This window comes from Nuphar pumila, chromosome 1, assembly GCF_984573655.1.
Source record: "Nuphar pumila chromosome 1, dmNupPumi1.hap1.1, whole genome shotgun sequence".
Taxonomy (NCBI): Eukaryota; Viridiplantae; Streptophyta; class Magnoliopsida; order Nymphaeales; family Nymphaeaceae; genus Nuphar; species Nuphar pumila.
The window spans coordinates 172,056,739-172,076,641 of record NC_143249.1 but is presented as its reverse complement, the minus strand read 5'-3'; the positions used below and the strand labels follow the sequence as shown (position 1 = coordinate 172,076,641).

General features: G+C 38.2%; 1 protein-coding gene across 3 annotated transcripts in view; it reads right to left on the bottom strand.

Annotated features, from left to right (window-relative positions):
• Window positions 1-607: 607 nt before the first annotated feature.
• Window positions 608-19,903, bottom strand: part of LOC149851283 (putative protein S-acyltransferase 17) — a 33,009-nt gene continuing 13,713 nt past the window's right edge. For 2 of the 3 annotated variants that reach the window (XM_090014478.1, XM_090014491.1), the window contains 4 exons: window positions 2,480-2,571; window positions 2,346-2,398; window positions 1,084-1,209; window positions 608-998 (listed from right to left, as the gene is read on the bottom strand). In XM_090014478.1, the coding sequence (XP_089870604.1) occupies window positions 717-998; window positions 1,084-1,209; window positions 2,346-2,398; window positions 2,480-2,571 (553 nt within the window). In that variant the 3' untranslated portion in view covers window positions 608-716. The remainder of the gene's footprint in view (window positions 999-1,083; window positions 1,210-2,345; window positions 2,399-2,479; window positions 2,572-19,903) is intronic. The other variant, XM_090014485.1, reaches the window with a different exon arrangement.

The window sequence follows — 19,903 nt, the reverse complement described above, 5'->3', positions numbered from 1 at the left end:
TCCGCAAACCGCAGTCATCAGTCACCACGATCTCCGCCACTTGCATGTGTTTCCATAGTGACATGGAACCCGAGGCGCTCTAGTTATCACTGCATTAGGATCTACGGCGAACATGCTTTTTAATGCAAACTTCAAACATCTTCACGCATTCTGAGGTAAGGTTCCTACACCAGTAAATAATGATGATATACTATTAAATTATTAATTTATTCCGTACACAAAAGTTACAAAAGGATTGCGCATCTTTATGACATGCTCGTAAATTATGTAATATAAAATAATATATTTTTTGATACATTAATGTAGGAAAAATATGTATATATAAATTATAAATCTTGCATGTTTGCATTTTCTGAGGAAAAATATAATATATGTTCTCAAGTGTTATTATCTGAGGAAAAATATATTATACGATTCGCAAGTTTTATTTTCTGAGGAAAAATATATTATATGCTCCTAATTGTTATTTTCTGAGGGGAAATATCTTATATGTTCTCCTGTGTTCTGTTTTGAGAAAAAAATATATTATATGTTCCCAATTGTTATTTCTAAGATAAAATATATTATATGTTTCACCTATGTTATTTTCTGAGGAAAAATATATATATTTTCTCATGTGTTCAAGCCAGCTTCCAGATTGGCATCCAAATAACCACCATATCGTGAAAGCCAAACCGATCATCCATCCGACCCATCAATCAGCATGGCCAGCAGTGTCATGCTGCTTTACTGTGTGAAAAGGAGGCTCGCTCTGATAGTGGACAGATTATCTCATACAAATTATACAGCACTCCTTTGTCATACATGTTCTCCTTACAAGCAAATTCCTCATCCTTCCATTGCAAGGCAGAGAAGGGCCAGATGCACTTTCTTTCTTGGGAATTGCTTTTCCCATATGTTGAGTCACCTGCATGAATGCCCTCCTTCAGTTGAGCACTGCTAGCCTTGGCTTTGTTTACTCGCACCTTCCAGCTTACATAGTCTGCCCATTTAAAAGTCTGCATATTCAAATTTTAACACTGTCCTGAGATAAATCGGCAAAAAAAGGCACATAAGCAGCTGCAGAATCAAATCTCAACCAACCTCATTCGTTGTTGTGTTTGTGAGACACAGATGCACGTGGTATATGAAGAATCCAGCTAGTAGTAACGAAACAACAGCCAGGAATACTATTAGAAGTATGTGTGTGTCGTACATTCCCAATAACCACTGCAACACATTATACAACGAATGTGGAACTTTAGTATTGGATATTAGAAAGAAAAAATTGCAGACCAAAAGCAGGACAGGACTTAAATTGGATTCTAGTAAGCATTGATTAACAGAATGGGCCTTCAACTCACAAGCCACAACCACCACTATCTTTACTTGTGTTTCCCTGTGCAACATGTATGCATAAACATGCATGCTGTTTCTTGGAGTGAAACTTCCAGAAAATAATTCCAACTTATTGTTGTTTCATAGAAAGCAAGCTTGCATTATTTCTGAAGTGATTTTAATTTTCTCACTTCTTCGCACTAAAACTGGCTATTGTGCTTTCTCAGAGATATCTTTATTTTTTCAACCTCTCCAGCAATTCTCCATATTTTAAATTCTCAAAACACAGTTAGAAGTAGATAGCCATTCAACAAGTACATGAGAAAATATAGGAAATCTTTGCATAGCAGTAATGTCATGAACAATCTCTCTCAAGATGGATGTCCATGGTAGTGCCACCATTTTTTTTTCTAACTTTTCTACCTTGTCCATCCATCTTGAGATAAGACAGGTATCCTACACTAACTACGCACTACCACATCCATCTACCTTCAGATAAGACTCTACGTTGAAAAGATACACTCTTCAGATACTGCATGATATATAAATGTCAAAATGCAGGTTAATTTTTCAATGTTTCAAATAACAATTCACCATTGACATATGATGGTCTCCACAATTTCCAATGACTAATTGTTCTTATAACTAATTCATTTTCAATTAAATTTAACATTGTCCCTCGGAGTTTCATGCACATTCTTATAGGCTAAGTGGCTGGCCTTGCAGGATAATTCACCTCTGCTTGCAGAGAACAATGATCGATTTTTACCACAACAATAATAACAACAAAGCAAAAGAAGAAACAAGGATAAACAACAGAATAGGTGCAGCAAGATGGAACATTTTGCATGAAAGACAGGACATTGCAATTTATCAAAGACAAATTGATGCAGCCTTTACAATGAAGCAGCCAATCAGAGACGAGTTGGGTCAGCAACATTTCAAGTGCAAAGTAGCCTCAGATAATATACACTAGATTGTAACCCAAAAGCCTCATAGCATATATTACAGAAACAGATTTTCCTTACCTGTACGATGTGAGGAGCTAGACTTGAAAATGAATTTTCAATTCCATAGTATACTGTAAGATGAGAAATATATAAATAGATAAGAAACATCCCAGGAATTAATCATTAAGATGCGAATGACACAACATGCATACCAGTTAGAATATAGATCACCTTGTGCTCTTTCAACTGACCAACAAGGATCATGGAGAGGACCGCACTCCCATATAAGCATAGCAAGAAGTGCCTACCACAAAAGAACAGTGTCAAAAGAATTGGCCATCCTCAAACATGTATGTGACAGATATCACATGTGATGAACATTTCAATCTATCAGTAACATATAACCTAGGTTCCTCACAGTTTATTTGGAGTTCATACGAAAGACGTGCATAGATATGTCAACAATTTTAATCTAATGTGGTTCGAAAGGATCTAATGATTGCCCAACTGTGAAAAATATAAATTAATTCCACTACCGTTAGAACAGGTGAGACCCAATTGTCCAGAGGCACATCTTAAGTCTTCAAAACAACAAACTTAAAACTTTGCATAGGAAGGTAACTTCATGTCCTTATTTGTCATCTTTTTTAAGGTAAATTTGTTGTCTTATGTCAGAGCTAATTGTTACTTGGAGAAAAGTATTTGACTGGGCTGGCAAACTGCGGGTACACTTTAAGCCGTGAATGCACCCTTCTCCATTGAACAACGTTGCAAATATGCAAATTTGTATGGTTATTCGATACACAATGTCAGGATAAACTTCATTAAATGTCTTTTACTTGTTGGCACAACACCACACAAACAGAAAACACAACGTTGTAAGTTCTTTTGGAGTACATTGTGTTACAGATACACTTCATTACACGTGTGTCACTTGTTGATGTTGACCACAATGACAGACTTTGAGCACATCAAAACACATCCTCAACATACTTAAGCCTTCATCAGGCACAGCCAACCATTGTATACCTAACAACACCTATGTTCTTTATCAAAACAATAGAGTTCCAACCATGAGAGAGAGAGAGCAAAGAAGATAAAAGAAACTTCATTAGCAAGAAAAAAAGATGAAAGATACATCTTAAAGGGGGACACCCCTCATGGTTACACTACAAGACAAATTTGGTTGACCCTCAAACTATCAGCTAAAATACAAGTATGCCCCTCATAAATAATATTATGTACAAGAATAAGAGAGGATAGCACAAAGAATACAAATACAAATATGATACAACCATATTACACTTCTCAACACTCCCCCTCAAACTTGAGATGATGCTGATGGAATCATCCCAAGTTAGGAAAGAAAGGGCTGAAAGTGAGTAGGAGTCTAACTTTTGGTCAATATATCAGCAACTTGTTCCTTTGAGCTCACATGCTCTAACGAAATAACTCCATCTTCATAAGCCTTCCTTGTAAAGTGACAGTCAATCTCAATAAGATTGATTCTCTCGTGAAATTTAGGATTTTTGACAATATAGATTGCACTCATGTTGTTACAATACAAGGAGGTACTTCCACAAACTTCCACTCCAAGCTTTTTAAGAAGTCATCTTATCCAAATGATTTCGGCAATAACCTGTGTCATGGCTCGGTTTTCTGCCTCAACAGTAGGCAAAGCAACACATTGGTGCTTCTTACTCTTCCAAAATATCAAAGAACTACCAAGAAAAATACAAAAACCAATAGTTGAAAGACAGTCCTTAGTTGATCCACCAAAATCCGAATCACAATATGTTCTGACATCTGTAGAGGATGAAGTTGAAAAGAACATGTCAAAATGCATAACGTCTCACATACTGAATTATTCTAAACACAAATGTCAGATGAACTGAGGTGGGGGTACTCATAAACTAACTAACTGCGTGCACTGCATATGTAATGTCAGACCTAATGATAGTTAAGTATTTGCACATCATCTCAAGTGATGATTAGGGGTGGGCAACTGGCCCGGCAGCCCGATGGGCCAAGCTGACCCGGCCTGCCATGGGCTGGGTTTTGGGCCATGATTTTAGGCCCAGGCCCGTTATATACGTGGGCCGGCCCGATGGGCCTAAGTTATTTATTAATTTTTTAATAATATACATTTTTTAAAAATTAACTATTACACAGTAACTTGGATAACTATTATTATTTACCTAATTAGTTGCATGAAAATTTGCTATTTGTTAATTATTACTATTTACCTAATTAGTTGCATTGAAACTTGCCATTCTCTCATTAACCCATAATTTCAGTCAAGCATTTATGCATTTTAAGATTGGGCCAAGCCGGACTCGGCCCGCTTCACACTGGCCCGTTGGGCCAATGGGCTTCTCTTCAAACTCGAGCCCATCAAGAACCGGGCCAAAACCCAGCCCGTTAGTAAAACCCAGCCAGGCCAAAACCCGACCCATTAAGAATCCATTAACAGGTCGGGCTGGGCCGGCCCGATGCCTACCCCTAGTGATGATCATATCATCAATATACAAAAGTAGTATATATTTTCCATTCTTGGAAGATGATACAAATCAAGCCGAGTCGTGATAACTTTGCTCAAAGTCAAGAGATTTTATTGCATTGTTGAACTTCTCAAACCAAGCATGTAGCCCATACATGGTTCTTCTCAACCTGCACACATGACCCTGAGGATCTGAATATCCTTGAGGCAATTCCATATAAACCTCCCCCTCCATATCTCTATTTAGGAAAGCATTCTTCATGTCTAGCTGCCAAAGGTCCCACTGGCGAATCGCAACAATTGCAAGCAAAGTCCTTATAGTGGTCATTGAAATGAAAAAATAAATACAATAGAATGCCAATAAATGGCTACAAGAGAACTCAAATACAAAAGGGCCAATCACAGTCTCACAATGGAGATGAACACAAAATACAAACCACCAGAGGAATGCTTAGAAAAACATACCAAACAACAATGTTATTAAAAGCACACCTCAAGGTGCAAAAAGCGCGCCTTGCCTCAAGGTGAGGGACTTTGTGCCTTGAGGCGCAAAAGCCCTGAGGCGCACGCCTCATACGCCTTGAGGCATATGCCTCAGGGCGAGGCGCGCCTCAAGGTGAGGCGTACGCGCCTCAAGGTGAGGCGTACGCGCCTCACCTTGTTTTGGTAAATTTATATTTTTCATCCATTTTACATTGAAATTTGAGGATCTCAGTTGGAACTCGGGTCTTGCCCATGTATGGTATGAAAGTTCACAAACCATATCATATATTAATTGGACCCTTCGGGTCTGACTCAGATTCTTTTTCAACCTTTTTATTTATCATCAAACCCAAACCATTGACACCCCTAGGTGAAAGATGCTTGCCTGAAGCAACTTGATTGATTGAACTTGAAAGGTAAAGTTCTTGAATTAAGTTTTGAGCCTGAAGTGGACCTTGTTGGGGCATTTGCACAAGAGCTCCAAACCAAACCAGTTTTTGTCCTTTTAAATCTCTTTTTTTTCTTAATTAGCCATGGAGAAGCTGTTGCTATAGCTTTGACCTGAGTCATTGTCTTCTGCAGTATAAAGCTGCACGAGTGCTCTTCATCTTACCATTGAGGATAGTTTCCAATTTTTCTGTCATTGCCAAATAAAATAATTAATAGAGAAGAGTTTGTCTTTCTATGTTGTTCTATTGTAAACGAGTATCAATTTTTTAGTATATTTTAACTTTTGTTGCTTAATATCATATATTTTTCAGTTATTTCAGTTATGTAATTAGTTTTTGTTAGGCAAGGGAGACAACCCTAAACCTAAACAAATCGGGTCTGATCCATAAGAAACTGGGTCCCAAACATAAGCCCAAGAAAAAAAAATTCCTCGGGGGGGTGGGGGGCGCTGCCCTTCTATAACCCCCCGCCAGGGGCGGCCCCCCTGGACTCCCGCTCGCTGACCGCGCAGCGGGACCCTGACCCCCCCCTTCTGTAAGGGCAAAAACTCTGAATCAGGCTCCACAACTCATCAGCTTTTTAATATATTTTAACTTTTGTTGATTAATCTCATATATTTTCCAGTTATGTAATCAATTTTTTAGTTACTTTTATATGTTAATCTCATATTTTTTAGAATAATCTCATATATTTTAACTTTTGTTGGTTAATCTCATATATTTTCCAGTTATTTTAGTTATGTAATCAGTTTATTAGTATATTTTAACTTTTTTTGGTTATTCTCATATATTTTCCAGTTATGTAATCAGTTTTTAGTTACTTTTATATGTTAATCTCATATTTTTTAGTACTTATTTAAGATTTTCTATTTCTTAATGATTGTTATTTAATCAATAAAGCATTTTTTTATTTATTTGTATTTTTAGATATTTTTTATAATAGTTTTTAAATTTTCAAAATTTTTTTTTGAGGCTTACGCTTTACGCCTCGCCTCGGTTTTTGGTGGAGCGCCTCGCTACGCCTCAACGCTTTTCACAACACTAAGTTTGACTGTCCCAACCAATGTTATAAAAAATGTGCCTTGAGGCGCAAAAGGCACACCTGGCCTTGAGGCGTGGTCCTCTGTGCCTCAAGGCGCAAGCCTGAGGCATGAGCCACAAATTTTTTTTTTTTAATTTCTAAGACATAATCAACAAGATTTTTATAGGTTAATCTCCTAAATTTCCAGTTATTTCAGTTATGTAATCAGTTTCTTAGTATATTTTAACTTTTGTAATCAGTTTTTATATGTTACTTAAAGTAACATATAAAAGTAACTTACTTTTATATGTTAATCTCATATTTTTTAGAATAATCTCATATTATATGTTAGGAGAGAAGGATTCATAAGAGACAGACTCATTTGGTGGTCTAGATATGCGTTCGAATCTCCTAAGACTAGGTTTCTCTATTTCAAGTGATTGACTATATTTATTGAGTGCACATGGATGCACCCCATCACCATGTCTAGAGTAATGTATAAGTTCATGAGGAGGTTCTCTACCATCTCTTGGTTCATTACTCGGTTCCTCATCAACACTATAATTATCATCAACATTCTCAATAGAATCATCAGCTACAATATTTTGTTAGGGCATTCTTGAAGATCAAATCATTTTCTTTCTCCAGGAAAGTAACATTCCTAGAGACATAAAGATAATTCATTTTTCAAGTCATAATATCGAAGCGTTTTTTGGTTATCGACGTATCCAAAAAATACACATTCAATGTCTTTAAGGGAGAGTTTATCATGTTTTTCAAGAAGAAGAAAGCACTTGCATCAAAAAACCCTTAATCTTTTAAGTCTGAACTAATTTTGAAAAGCTTTTCTATTGGAGACTTGTTTTCTAAAATTTAAGAAGCCATTCTATTTATCAAATAAACCGCAGTGAGAGCGGCTTCGGCCCAAACTCTTTTTGGAACTCTTATTGGAATAAGTAATGTCCTAGTAGTCTTAACAATATGTTCATGCTTTCTTTCGACAACTCCATTTTGTTGAGTTTTAGAAAAAGGTTTTTGGTGTACAATACCATGGGTTTTTAGATAAGTTTTTTAACCTAAATCAGAGCAGAAGATCTTAATATTTGTCCTAAATTAATTTTTCACAAGATTATGAAAATCACTAAAACATGCAAACACATCGGATTTGAATATAAGTAGATCCAAGTATGTCTACTAAAACCATCTATAAATATAACATAATACAAGAATCCACCTTTAGACATAACGAGAGCGGGACCACATACATCCGACTGCACCAATTCAAAAGGTTCATTAGACAAAAAGGTTCTAGATCCAAAAGGTAACATTTTCATTTTTCCAAGTATACAATCATTACAACAAAGCCTTTTTCCTTACAATAATTTTTCAAAAGCAGAAAAAGAGATAATTTTGATATGCTTGGGTGACCTAATCTTCTATTGTCTACTAAAATAACCTATAAATATAACATAATACGAGAATCCACATTTAGACATAATGAGCCATACATCTGACTACACAAATTCAAAAGGTTCATTAGACAAAAAGGTTCAAGATCCAAAAGGTAACATTTTCATTTTTTCAAGTATACAATCACTACAAAGTCTTTTTCCTTACAATAACTTTCCAAAAGCAGAAAAAGAGATAATTTTGATATGCTTGGGTGGCCTAATCTTCTATGCCAAAGATCTAAGTCAATCTCTTGAGCATGGTTACAAAATGATCTTTTAGGAAGACATAAAAAATTCATATAATAGATGTTCCCTCTTCTATGGCCTTGCCTAACTAGCTTCCATGACTAGAGATCCTGCACCCAACAAGTCTTAGATGAAAAGATAACCGAAAATTTAAGAAATTGAAAAAAGATTTATGTTTTGGATTGACTCTAACCATAGTTGGCAAACTCGTGACTCAGGCTCGGATCGGACCCCTACTGGGTCACCGAATAAGCGGGTTGACTTGGTGACTCGGATGAGTTAGGACTATATTGTATAGTATAAGCACATGAATAAGACATGGAAATAACTAAACTTCAAGCCAATATGTCAATAGCTAAGTTACAAAAACATATAATTATACATGATTATTAACTTTTTTCATTGAACAATATTAGATTCTTCGTAACAAGTGACTTTATATAAGAATTATGCATTAAAATAATAAAATACATGATAAAAATTTTTATTTAATGGGTTGGATCGATAGTCCTGAATCGTGACCCAATTGGGGTCCGATCCGAGTCAACTCGGGCGATTCCCGAGTCAACTCGGGCGATTCCCGAGTCAACTCACTGGATTTGCCAACTATGACTAACATCTTGAACAAAGAAAAATTTTTAGTCATTTGAAAAGTTTTCAAATTTCCTATGCTTTTAAAATTTAGGGATGTTCCATCAGCAGAGGAGACATGAAAAATATGAATTAGTGCATTCAAAAAGCAAGGATTCATTAGGTGCCATATGAAATGAAACTCCTGAATCTAAAATCCAAGAGTACTTACATAGAAAAGAAAAAGGTGACACGACAACACCAGATATAGATGAGGTAGCCTTTAGATATTATTGAAGAGCCTCTGCTAGTTGTGCAATAGACAAGTCTTTGAGATAGATTCCTCTTCTGCTTGTCTTTTCTTGTTTAGGAGTCGCTTCAATCACCGAAGCCACCTTCTTTTTGAGTTTAGGGCAATCCAGTCTTATGTGCCCCAGTTCATTACAAAAATGACAAACATTTTTTCTTCATCCTCCATGGTATTTTTTCTAAAAATCTCCATTAATTTTTTTCTCAAAGTGAGGAGGCTTATATGTCCTCACATGGTTCCCGAGTCTTGACACAACAAGAACTTCCTCATTTGTCTTATACATTCCAAGCCTTGTTTTCTCTTGACACACTTCGGCAAGAGCCTCACTTATAATTGGTGGAGAGGTTCTACGAAGGAAGGATGACCTTGCTCGAATTCTGGCCTAAGCCCATGCAAGAAAGAAAAAAGATTCTCTCAACTTGTTTTTGTCTCATTTCTATTGTTAGGTCTTCCCACTTAGGCTCAAACATAACTAATTCATCCCAAAATGGTGATAAGAGACCAAAATAATCTCTAACACTTTTATTTTCTGTGATAGTGCGTACAATGAATGTCTCTTTGAATGAATGTGCTCTTTAGAAATATTCAAGCAACTCTTGCCTTCTTGAATTTAATGATATTGGCGGCAATCTTGAACTCCATGGTATTCATGAACCATGAGAGTATTTAAGCATTGGTTGCCTCCCAATCCTTGAACTTGTCTTGGTATTCATTCAAGGCTTGTTCTTTTTCTTCATTGGAGAGAGATTTTACTTGATCTCTTTATTTTCTTGTCAACTTTAATTGAGGTTCGGTAATTGTACCACTAACGAAACCCTATAGCTTTTTTCCTTTGATGTGGTTTTCTATAGCGGTTGACCACATCAAATAGTTGTTCTTGTTGAAAGTGAAGGAGATTATAGAAGATTCCCTCTCGGCCATTATCACGATCAATGTGGAGAGGATGACTTGGGGATAGCGATCACCAAAAAGAGAGCTCGAACTAAGTGATTTTCAGATTACAAGAGCTTATTGCTCAGATACCATGAAATGAAACAATAAATACAATAGAATGCCAATAAATGGCTACAAGAGAACTCAAATACAAAAGGGCCACCAATGGGACAATCATAATCTCATAATGGAGACAATACGAACCACAAGAGTCACAACATAAAAAATCTAAATTTTATTCAGTCACAAGCATACAAAACAACATGGAGAATGACCCTATTTATAGAGCCAAGAAAGAGCCCCGGGAGGCAACCCAACTAGCCATTGGGCTGCCTCCAAGAGTCATATTTATGACTGCTGGTCCCAACAGTCATATTGACTAAAATAATAAAATACAAAAAACAGAAAATAAAAAAGACAAAAATGCAAAACAACCCCTACTAGGTTTTTCCTATTACAACAAGAAAAGACCATAATACCCCTGATATATATAAGTATATATAAAATCATATTTTAACAGTTGTGTGAGCCACTAGAGCAAAAGTCTCAGCAAAATCAATCCCAAACCGTTGGCTATAACCCTTAGCTACAAGTTTTGCCTTGTATCTCTCGATTGACCCATCTGCCTTAGTCTTGACTTTGTATACCCACTTGCACCCCGCTATGTTCTTGTCGGGAGGAATATCTATAAGGTCCCATGAATGCATTCTTTCAAGAGTTCCCAACTCTTCAACCATTGCATGTTGCCACTCCTCTTTTAAAGCTTCCTCTAAATAGGAACTAGGCTCGACATAGGAGTAAATCAAAGTAAAAAAAAGAATGGTGTTAAGGAGAGAAAGATTCATAGGACACAAAACAAGTAGAGAGAACCAACGCTCGAGCTACGGTGTACTTGAGGAGAAGGTGCCGAGGGAGAAGACTCTTGACTTGTGTAGTCAGAGACTCAGAATCAACCAGAAGGGGATTAAAATTGGCTTTTGAATTTCCTATTTTCTCATATTCTATCTGATTCAGAAAAGGTATTTTCACCACATAATCTTGCTTGCTGGAGTACGATAGACCAAATCTTCCACCTTGCCCCTGAACTCTTACAATTCTTTCCACCTCCCTTGTCTCAGGAAAAGTTATCAAGAAAGATAAATCACTAGTGTCCTTTTCCTTAAGTTCCAGCTTACTTAAATAGGGTGCATCCTCATGAAAAACCACATACCTAGAGATCCATACATGTTTCTCCACTGGATTATAACACTTATAACCTTTTTGTCCATGTGAGAATCTGAAGAAACAACACTTTACAGAGCATGGTAAAAGTTTATCTCTATATCTACTAGGCAACAAAACAGAATACAACAACAACAACAACAACAACTACGCCTTCATCCCAAAACAATTGGGGTCAGCGATATGAACCAAAAAAGAAATTCCTTTTGGGTCTTCCACATGAATCATTTGAAATAGAATAAGTACACCAAAAAAGAAATTCCTTTTGGATATGAATGCTTTGAACAAAACAGAATAAGTACACCAAAAAACTTTCATCATGCTATAATTAGGCCCAGATCCATATAACCTTTGAAATGGAGATATACCTTTAAAAACACTTGAAGGCATACGATTGATCTGATATATCGCCATACAAACTGCATCTGCCCAATACTTTTTATGTATATTTTCATAAAAAAACAATGCTCTAGTGGATTCTAAAATATGTCTATTTTTCCTCTTCGCCACTGCATTTTGCTCAGAAGTATAAGGACAAGACTTTTGATGTTCAATTCCCTTGACCGACAAGAAACTTTCAAACATACCACTAATATATTCTCCACCAGAGTAAGTACGAATAACTTTGATTATAGTAGAAAATTGATTTTCAACTATTACGCAAAATTTCTTGAAAATGTCAAACAATTCATTTTTATTTCTCATGAAGTAAACCCATGTAAATCTGGTTTAATCATCTATAAAGGTAACAAAATATGATAAACCACCCTTAGACAAGATAAGAGATGGTTCCCATACATCTGAGTGTACAAGATCAAATGGATTCTCTGATTCTCTCTCTCAAATCAAACGACAAGGCATGACCCTTTGCCAATTTACAACTTTTGCAATTTTGAACATTATCAGAAACAGCAAACTTCAAATCTCCTAAACATCATAAAGCAACTAAGTATTGCAACCTAGAGCTGGAGATATGGCCTAGACTATGATGGCACAAAAAGGACTCATCTTGACTAGCTGCTCCCAAACCAACTTCACATCTCCTTTATTTGCTCATATCCAGTCAATCCAAATAGTACATGCCACCCTTCCTATGGCCAAATCCAATCCTCCTTAATGATAGTTGACAGTCAACGGGAGAGAAGGTAACATCATAATTAAATTTGGTTATTTGACCAACAGAAATGAGATTCATAGCTAAGGATGAAACATGATAAACTTGAGAGACATTAAGTTTGCTTTCAAGAAAAGAACTAAAAGAGACAATACCAACTTTAGAAATAACCATAGAAGACTAGTCAGCAGTGTGAAACACACCACTGCAAGGACAACAATCAGTTAGGATGGTCTGATGAGTTGTCATATGACAAGATGCCCTTGAGTATATCAACCAACCATGAGAACTACCAATAATACCTGCATAAGCAGTACCAAAGGAAGGTAGAGGGGCCAGTGGCAGACTCAGGAGTTATTGCACCTGCTCCAATAACTATTGTCAAGTACCACTCACAAGCTCAGTAGGACGCTGTAGAGAAGATATTCTAGACTGAGGATCAATGTTGCTCATATCTGGTGGGTCAATATTAGTTTTAAAGTTCTATTCAGAAGTAGAGACAACCACTACACCTTTCTTCTTGAGCACCCGATGTTGATGAAGACTTGAGAATTTAGTTTGGAGAGTGTATCCTTAAGATCACCTTCACTTTTGCTTGTCTCCTTCTTAGGAATGGATTCTCTAATGGCAGCCAGCTTACCTTTAAGCTTAGGATAAGTCGGTTTGATGTGCCCTGGCTCATTCCACAAGTGGCAAATAATTTTTCTACCACCTCCATTATTATTTTGCCTCCCAAAGTGTGGAGGTTTATATGTCCTCACATTGTTGTCGGGTCTAGATACCGCCAACACTTAATCTCCTCTTGGCATGCCAAGATGAGTCTTCTCTTGACAAACTTCGGTAACAACATCTACAAGAGGTAAAGGAGATGATCTATGGAAAAGAGATGACCGAACTTGTTTATATTCGGGACGAAGACCATATAGAAATTAGAAAAAGTGTTTTTTTTTTCATTTGTTCCCGTCTTAGTTCCATATCTTCGGTGGCAACCCATTTAGGTTCAAGAAGTGCTAACTCAACACATAAAGAGAATAATGCACTACAATAATCACGGACACTCATGTCCCCTTGCTTGGTGGTTCTAAGTTTCTAACTTTCTCTTGTAAGAAATATTGTCTGCAAGATCATTTTTTGTCTATATGCCTTTCATAAACAACTAAGCCTCATTGGCTTTTCTAAACTTAGCAATGTTGGCACATATTTTAATGTCAACATTGTTAATAAACCATACAATAATTTTTGCATGATTACTCCCAATCTTCAACTTTGGATTGATAATCACTAATGGTTTTCACTCAATTATCTCCTTCAAGAGCCTTTACTTGATCTCCTTCTTTCTTGGTGAGCACAAGTTGAGGTTCGGGAATGGTGTCCACGTATCCCCAAAGTTTATTTCCTTTAAGATTGTTCTCCATAGTGGAGGCCCACATCATGTAGTTTGTTCCATTAATCTTGAAGGAGAGATCTATCTTGGAATCATGCTCTATTTTGAATAGTAGGAGATGAAGATATAGAGAGATAAGAGAATAGCTATAGATGAATAAGACAACCACAAGCACCACGATCCTACAAACACTTTTGAATGCTTTCTTATGAACACGAACACGTGATGGAAACCTTCCAAAAGTCCAAGAGCACAAAGGCTCTGATACGAAATGGCGGAAGTACAAGAGAAGAGGCCACTAAGGGCATACAACCAATACAAAGTGCACAAGCACAAGTCCTCGAAGGGACAATACAAAGCCAATAATGGCTTAACAAGATAACATAAAAAATAATAGTGCTTTATTATCCAAATGCTTAAGCAAAGCATTAGGGAGATGAAAGGGGACAAATGTCCCTATATATACATCTTTCAAGAGAGAGGCGAGAGCTCCCAATGTGACTGTTGGATAATAAGAGAGAGAGAGAGAAAGAGAAAGGAGTTCCAACAGTCATAAATATGACCGTTGGAATCTCTACGTTCCAAAAAGACCATAAAACCCTTACTCCTATTACAAAAGAACAATGACAAAAAGACAAACAAAAATATAAAAACTGTCCCTAGTGGAAGTACCTATTACAATGCAAAATGACCAAAATGCCCTTGATGGACATGGTCAAAGACAAGACAAAAAAACAACAATATATGTATATACATATGAATATATGTATATAAATATACATATTCTAACAGATTTCTAGCTGTTAGACTGATCTAGTTGTTAGACAGGTTTTAAGAGATAGTTTTGCTCCCTTGTGCATAATAAGGGATGTTTACCCCATTGTAGGTATGCATATTTGCATACTTGTGGATAAATAAAATATTAATTTTTATATTCTTTGTTCTTACTTTGTGTGTGCACTTAGTGGCATTTGTGCTCGTCCACTTAGGATTCTTTGGTGGGTGTTTAGTTCGTGCTTGAAGACACTCTATTCTTTACATGGTATCAGAGCCATAGTGCTCAAACTTTTGGAGATTGGTCATCACACGTTCATGTTCATGGAAAAGCTTCCAAAAGTGTTTGTGTTCGTGGTGCTCGCAGTGACTCAAGTGAACATGTTACTCTCTCTCTCTCTTTTGTAAACATGGAGGACAAGGAAAGTAATACCATTGTCCCCATTAAGCTAAATGATACTAATTATATAATGTGGTCTTCAATTATGAAGCACCACATATGGGGCAAGGGTTTATGAAAATTAGTGGATGGGTCCGATCCAAAACCTAAGCTACTTTTCACTAAAGTAGAGAATGGGAAGGACGTTGCACTACAAGACGATGAAAAGACCAAAGCCATAACCGACTATGAGAAAAAATGAAAGGAATAGAGAATGGTTCACGTGAAGATCATGCCTTGGCTCATCAATAACAGACATTAAGAAGTGCTCTGGTCTAGCTAAATTTGAAAATGTTAATGATGCATGAAAATACCTCAAAAACATGTATTCTCTTAAGGATATTGCATATGTGTGCAACCTTCAAGATAAAATTAGAACTGTGACACAAGGGAGTATGAGCGTTAGAGAATACTACAATGCTTTATCCGAACTTTGGGCGAAATTGGCCCTTCTTGAACCCAAATGGCATTGCCTCTTGGACATCGATCTCTGACAAAAACAAGTTGATGTGGAGCACTTCTACCAATTCATGAATGGTTTGCAGCCTGAATTTGAGACCATCAAACCGGCTCTTCTTTATAGAGAAAAAATTTCATCTATTGTTGATCCTATTAAAGAACTAAGTATGGAGGAGAATAGGTTGAAAAGGCACACTTCCAAGAATGATGATGAGTCCACCCTAGCCATATCTAGGTCGGGAAATTACGTGCATATATACAAACCGTCTCATTTTGAGAGACAAGGCAATGAGTACGACAACAAGAGAAAAATCACTTGTCACTATTGCCATGAACCGGGACATATCAAGTCATTATGTCCCGAATTGAAAAGAATGGAGAAAAATGTGGCTTCTGTTGGTCTCCCTCAAGAGACTAACAACATGAGCCACCCACAACACACATCCATTGAAAACATACCCTTATCTCAATTGGTAGAGACACTTAAACCTCTTCTTAGATGATCATCTTCCTCAACTGGAGCTACGGTCTCATCCTACTCTGATCCCAGTAAGTCTCCTTTGCTTCTAGATTTTTGAACATCATTTCGTATGACTCTCACCCTTAGTATTTTGTTCGAATGTCATACTAACTCAAGCATGTCAAATGTCTTAGCTGTTGATGGTATATCTTTAGAGATCAAAGGAATAGAAAATTTTGAAAGCAATTTTCAAAATTCAAAAAAAAATTCAATTCAAAAAAATAGATATATTCCTAAATTAAATTTAAATCTTTTGTATGTTTCTCAAATTTTGGACCATGGATGCAATGTCTCATTCTCATCATATGGTTTTTGGGTGCAGGATCGCAAGTCAAGGAAGCTTATTGGGGAAAGCCATAGAAAAGGGGGCCTTCCCTACATGGATGTTTTGGAAATACCCAAGAATACATTTTGTTATAATGTTCAGAAATTTAATTTGGATTTATGGCACAAAAAAATTAGGTCATCCAAATGTATCCAAAATTCAATATTTTCTAAATTTGAATTTTTTTTATAATGTTAAAAATTTCAACTGTAAATATTGTATTCTTGGTAAAATGAAGAAATTACCATTTCAAAAAAGGAGTTTTGTTTCCAATAGACCACTTGAGTTAGTACATTCAGATGTTTGGGGTCCAACACTGATTATGTCAAAAGGTAGATATGCATATTATATAATATTTTTGGATGATTTCTCTAGATATACTTGGATTTCCTTCCTTAGACATAAGTATGAAAAGTTTTTCTACATTTCCAAATCTTTCACAACTTGATCAAAAATAGGTTTAAAAATAACATTTCTATCTTTCACACTTTTAGGGGGCATAATTTTTATCAAAAGAATTTAAAGACTACCTTAACTTACAAGGCATCACATCAAAGATCTTATCTACACACCACAACAAAATGGTTTGGCTGAAAGAAAACAAAGACATATTATGGAAACCACAAGAACCTTATAGCAAGTCTTGTACCTAAAGATTTTTGTGTTGAAGCTGCCTTAACCATTATGTTTCTCATCAATAGAATGCCATCTTCGTCTTTACAAAATATATCACCTGTGGAAAACCTTTTCAAACTTACCCCTGATTATTTTGGATTAAGAGTCCTTGGATATAAATGTTTTGTTTTTACTAAGAAAAATGAAAAAATTTCTCCTCGAGCCATTCAATGTGTCTTTTTTGGTTATGCAAATAACAAAAAAGGTTATAGGTGTTTTGATCATAAAAATGAAAAATTGTATGTTTCACGAAATGTATCATTCTTGAAAAATAAAAATTTCTTTGATTTTGAAAACCCTAAGGAAGTAACTGAGCATTCTTTTCTGTTAGATTTTATTTCAAAAAATGACGTTGATGCTTGTGATTGTGAATTTGGTCTTGATAATGACAATGAATCAAGAAATGATATGACTAGGGAAGAGCAACCACATGGTAATGAAACTTTCTTACAAAGCGTAGTGTTCCAAAACCTACATGTGCACTTAAAAAGTATTCTAATGTTGAAAATACACAAGAGCAATAAAAAAGATCATCTAGAACATTAAAGCCCCCAGAAAAATTTGTGTCCTATGAATCCTTTTCATCCAAGTACAAGGCATGTATTGCGCTAATTCATTCCTATTTAAAACCTTCAACCTATGCTCAAGTCAAGGTCATTCTGAATGGAAAGAAGCCATGAGAGTAGAGTTAGAAGCCTTAAAGAAAGCCAACAATTGGACACTTTATGATATACCTTAGGGAAAGAAACTTATAGGATACAAGATGAAAACCAAGAGTAATGGGACACTGGAGAGCTATGTCACATGGGTGCGGGGATTCGGCACTTCCAAAAAACCCAGGTGTGGGGGTGCGGCAGGGGCAAAAATGTAAATATATATATATATATGTATGTATATATATATGTGTATATATATATAAAGGGGGTCCGGGGGTTCCCCCCGACACGGGTCCCGCTGCGCGGTTAACGGGCGGGGGTCCAGGGGGGGCGCCCCTGGCGGGGGGTTATAGGGGGGCAGCGCCCCCCCCCCCCCCCCTCAAGACAGGGGGGGTTCAAATACGAAACTCCTTCCCCTCTCCTGCTCTCTCATTCTCTCTGCACTCCTCCCCCTCTCGCTCTCTCGCCTCACCGTCTCTCGCTGGACCTCTCTGTACCTCCCCCCTGACTCTCTCTCGTCAGCTCGCTCGAGACCCCCATCCGCCGTCGGCCACCACCTTCTTCCTTCTCTCTGCAGCGAAGGCGCCGGCAACGCTCGCACGCCGATGACCCTCCTTCCGACGAGCTCCTCTCCGGTAGCCTCCCCAGGTACGCCCTTTTCCCCTCTTTGCTCTCGTCTCTCCCCCGATCCCCTCACTTTCTCCCTCACTTCTCTGTTGCGCAGGGAGGGGCTGAGCCACCTCCCTGCCTCCCTCAATCGCAAGGGAGGGGCAAAGCCCCCCTCCTTGCTGCCTTAAATCACAGGGGAGGGGCAGAGCCCCCTCCTTGCGATGAGTTTTGCGAGGGAGGGGCCAGCCCCTCCCGATGCCTCTTGTTTTCTTGACAGGGGGCGAGCCCCCCTGCATTCTTTTTGCCTTCCAGCAGGGGGCTTCGCCCCCTACCCTCTTGTGTTTGTCGGCAGGGGGCGAGGCTCCCCCTGCTTTTGTTATTTCCGGCAAGGGGCTTCGCCTCCCTACCACGTGTTTTCCCGGCAGGGGGCTTCACCCCTCTGCCTTGTGTTTTCCGGCAGGGGGGCGAAGCCCCCTGCCTTCTTGTATTTCCTGGCAGGGAGCTTCGCTCCTCTGCCTTGTGTTTCCGGGTAGGGGGCGAAGCTCCTCCTGCTCTCATGTGTTTTTCCGGCAGGGGGGCGAAGCCTCTCTTGCCTTCTTCCTGATTCCAGGCAGGGGGCGAAGCCCCCCTGCACCTCATTTGTTTTCTGGTTGTTGCTGGCAGGGGCAGACTTTCTCGTTTTCAGCAAGGGGTTGTGCCCCCTGTCCTGTTTCCTGTTGAGGCAAGTTCGGCAGGGAGCCTCTGCTCCCTCCCCTGCCTTTTCTATCCTGGCAGGCAGGGAGCATGAGCTCCCTGCCTCTGTGGCTTTTTGTCGGCAAGAGTGAGGTCCCTGCCTCCCTGTTTCTCGCTGACAGCAAGGGCTCGCGGCTCTTGCCCCTGCTTCTTACGCTGATAGCAGGTGCGCAATGGCACGATGCCTTTGTCTCTTCCTTCACGTCAGGTAAGCGGCAATGCTCCTGATTGGTATTAGCTTGCTAAGATCGTCGCTTTTGCAGCTCGTGCGACGGATCCCGCTCGCGCTCCGCGACCCGAGCCGTCCATCGCTTACACCCGCAGACGCCACCAAGCTTGCAACTCTCCAAGGTAGGGGAAGATTGCACAGAAGACTTGGACAATTGAATTAAGTTCAATTAACTAAAAAGGACCACTAAATAAATATATATAGAAATATATATATTTATACAAGTATGCACTTAACTGAAGGACGCAGTTTCACGATCCTTGCCCTTTACTTTCTGTCATGTCCTTTACCTTCTAACAGTCTTTACCTTGCCGTCGCGCATTGCGCAAGGGTTTTGCGTTGCACTCCTGCTTAGTCTTTACCTTGTCGTTGCGCATTGCGCAAGGGTTTTGCGTTGCACTCCTGCTTACAGTCTTTACTTTGCTGTCGCGCTTTGCGCCCAGGCTCTTGCTTTTGCATATGTGTTGTTACTGCCTTGCTATTGCAGATGACGCTCAGGTTTTTGCTCATTGTATACGCTTTTGAGGCATCCTCGT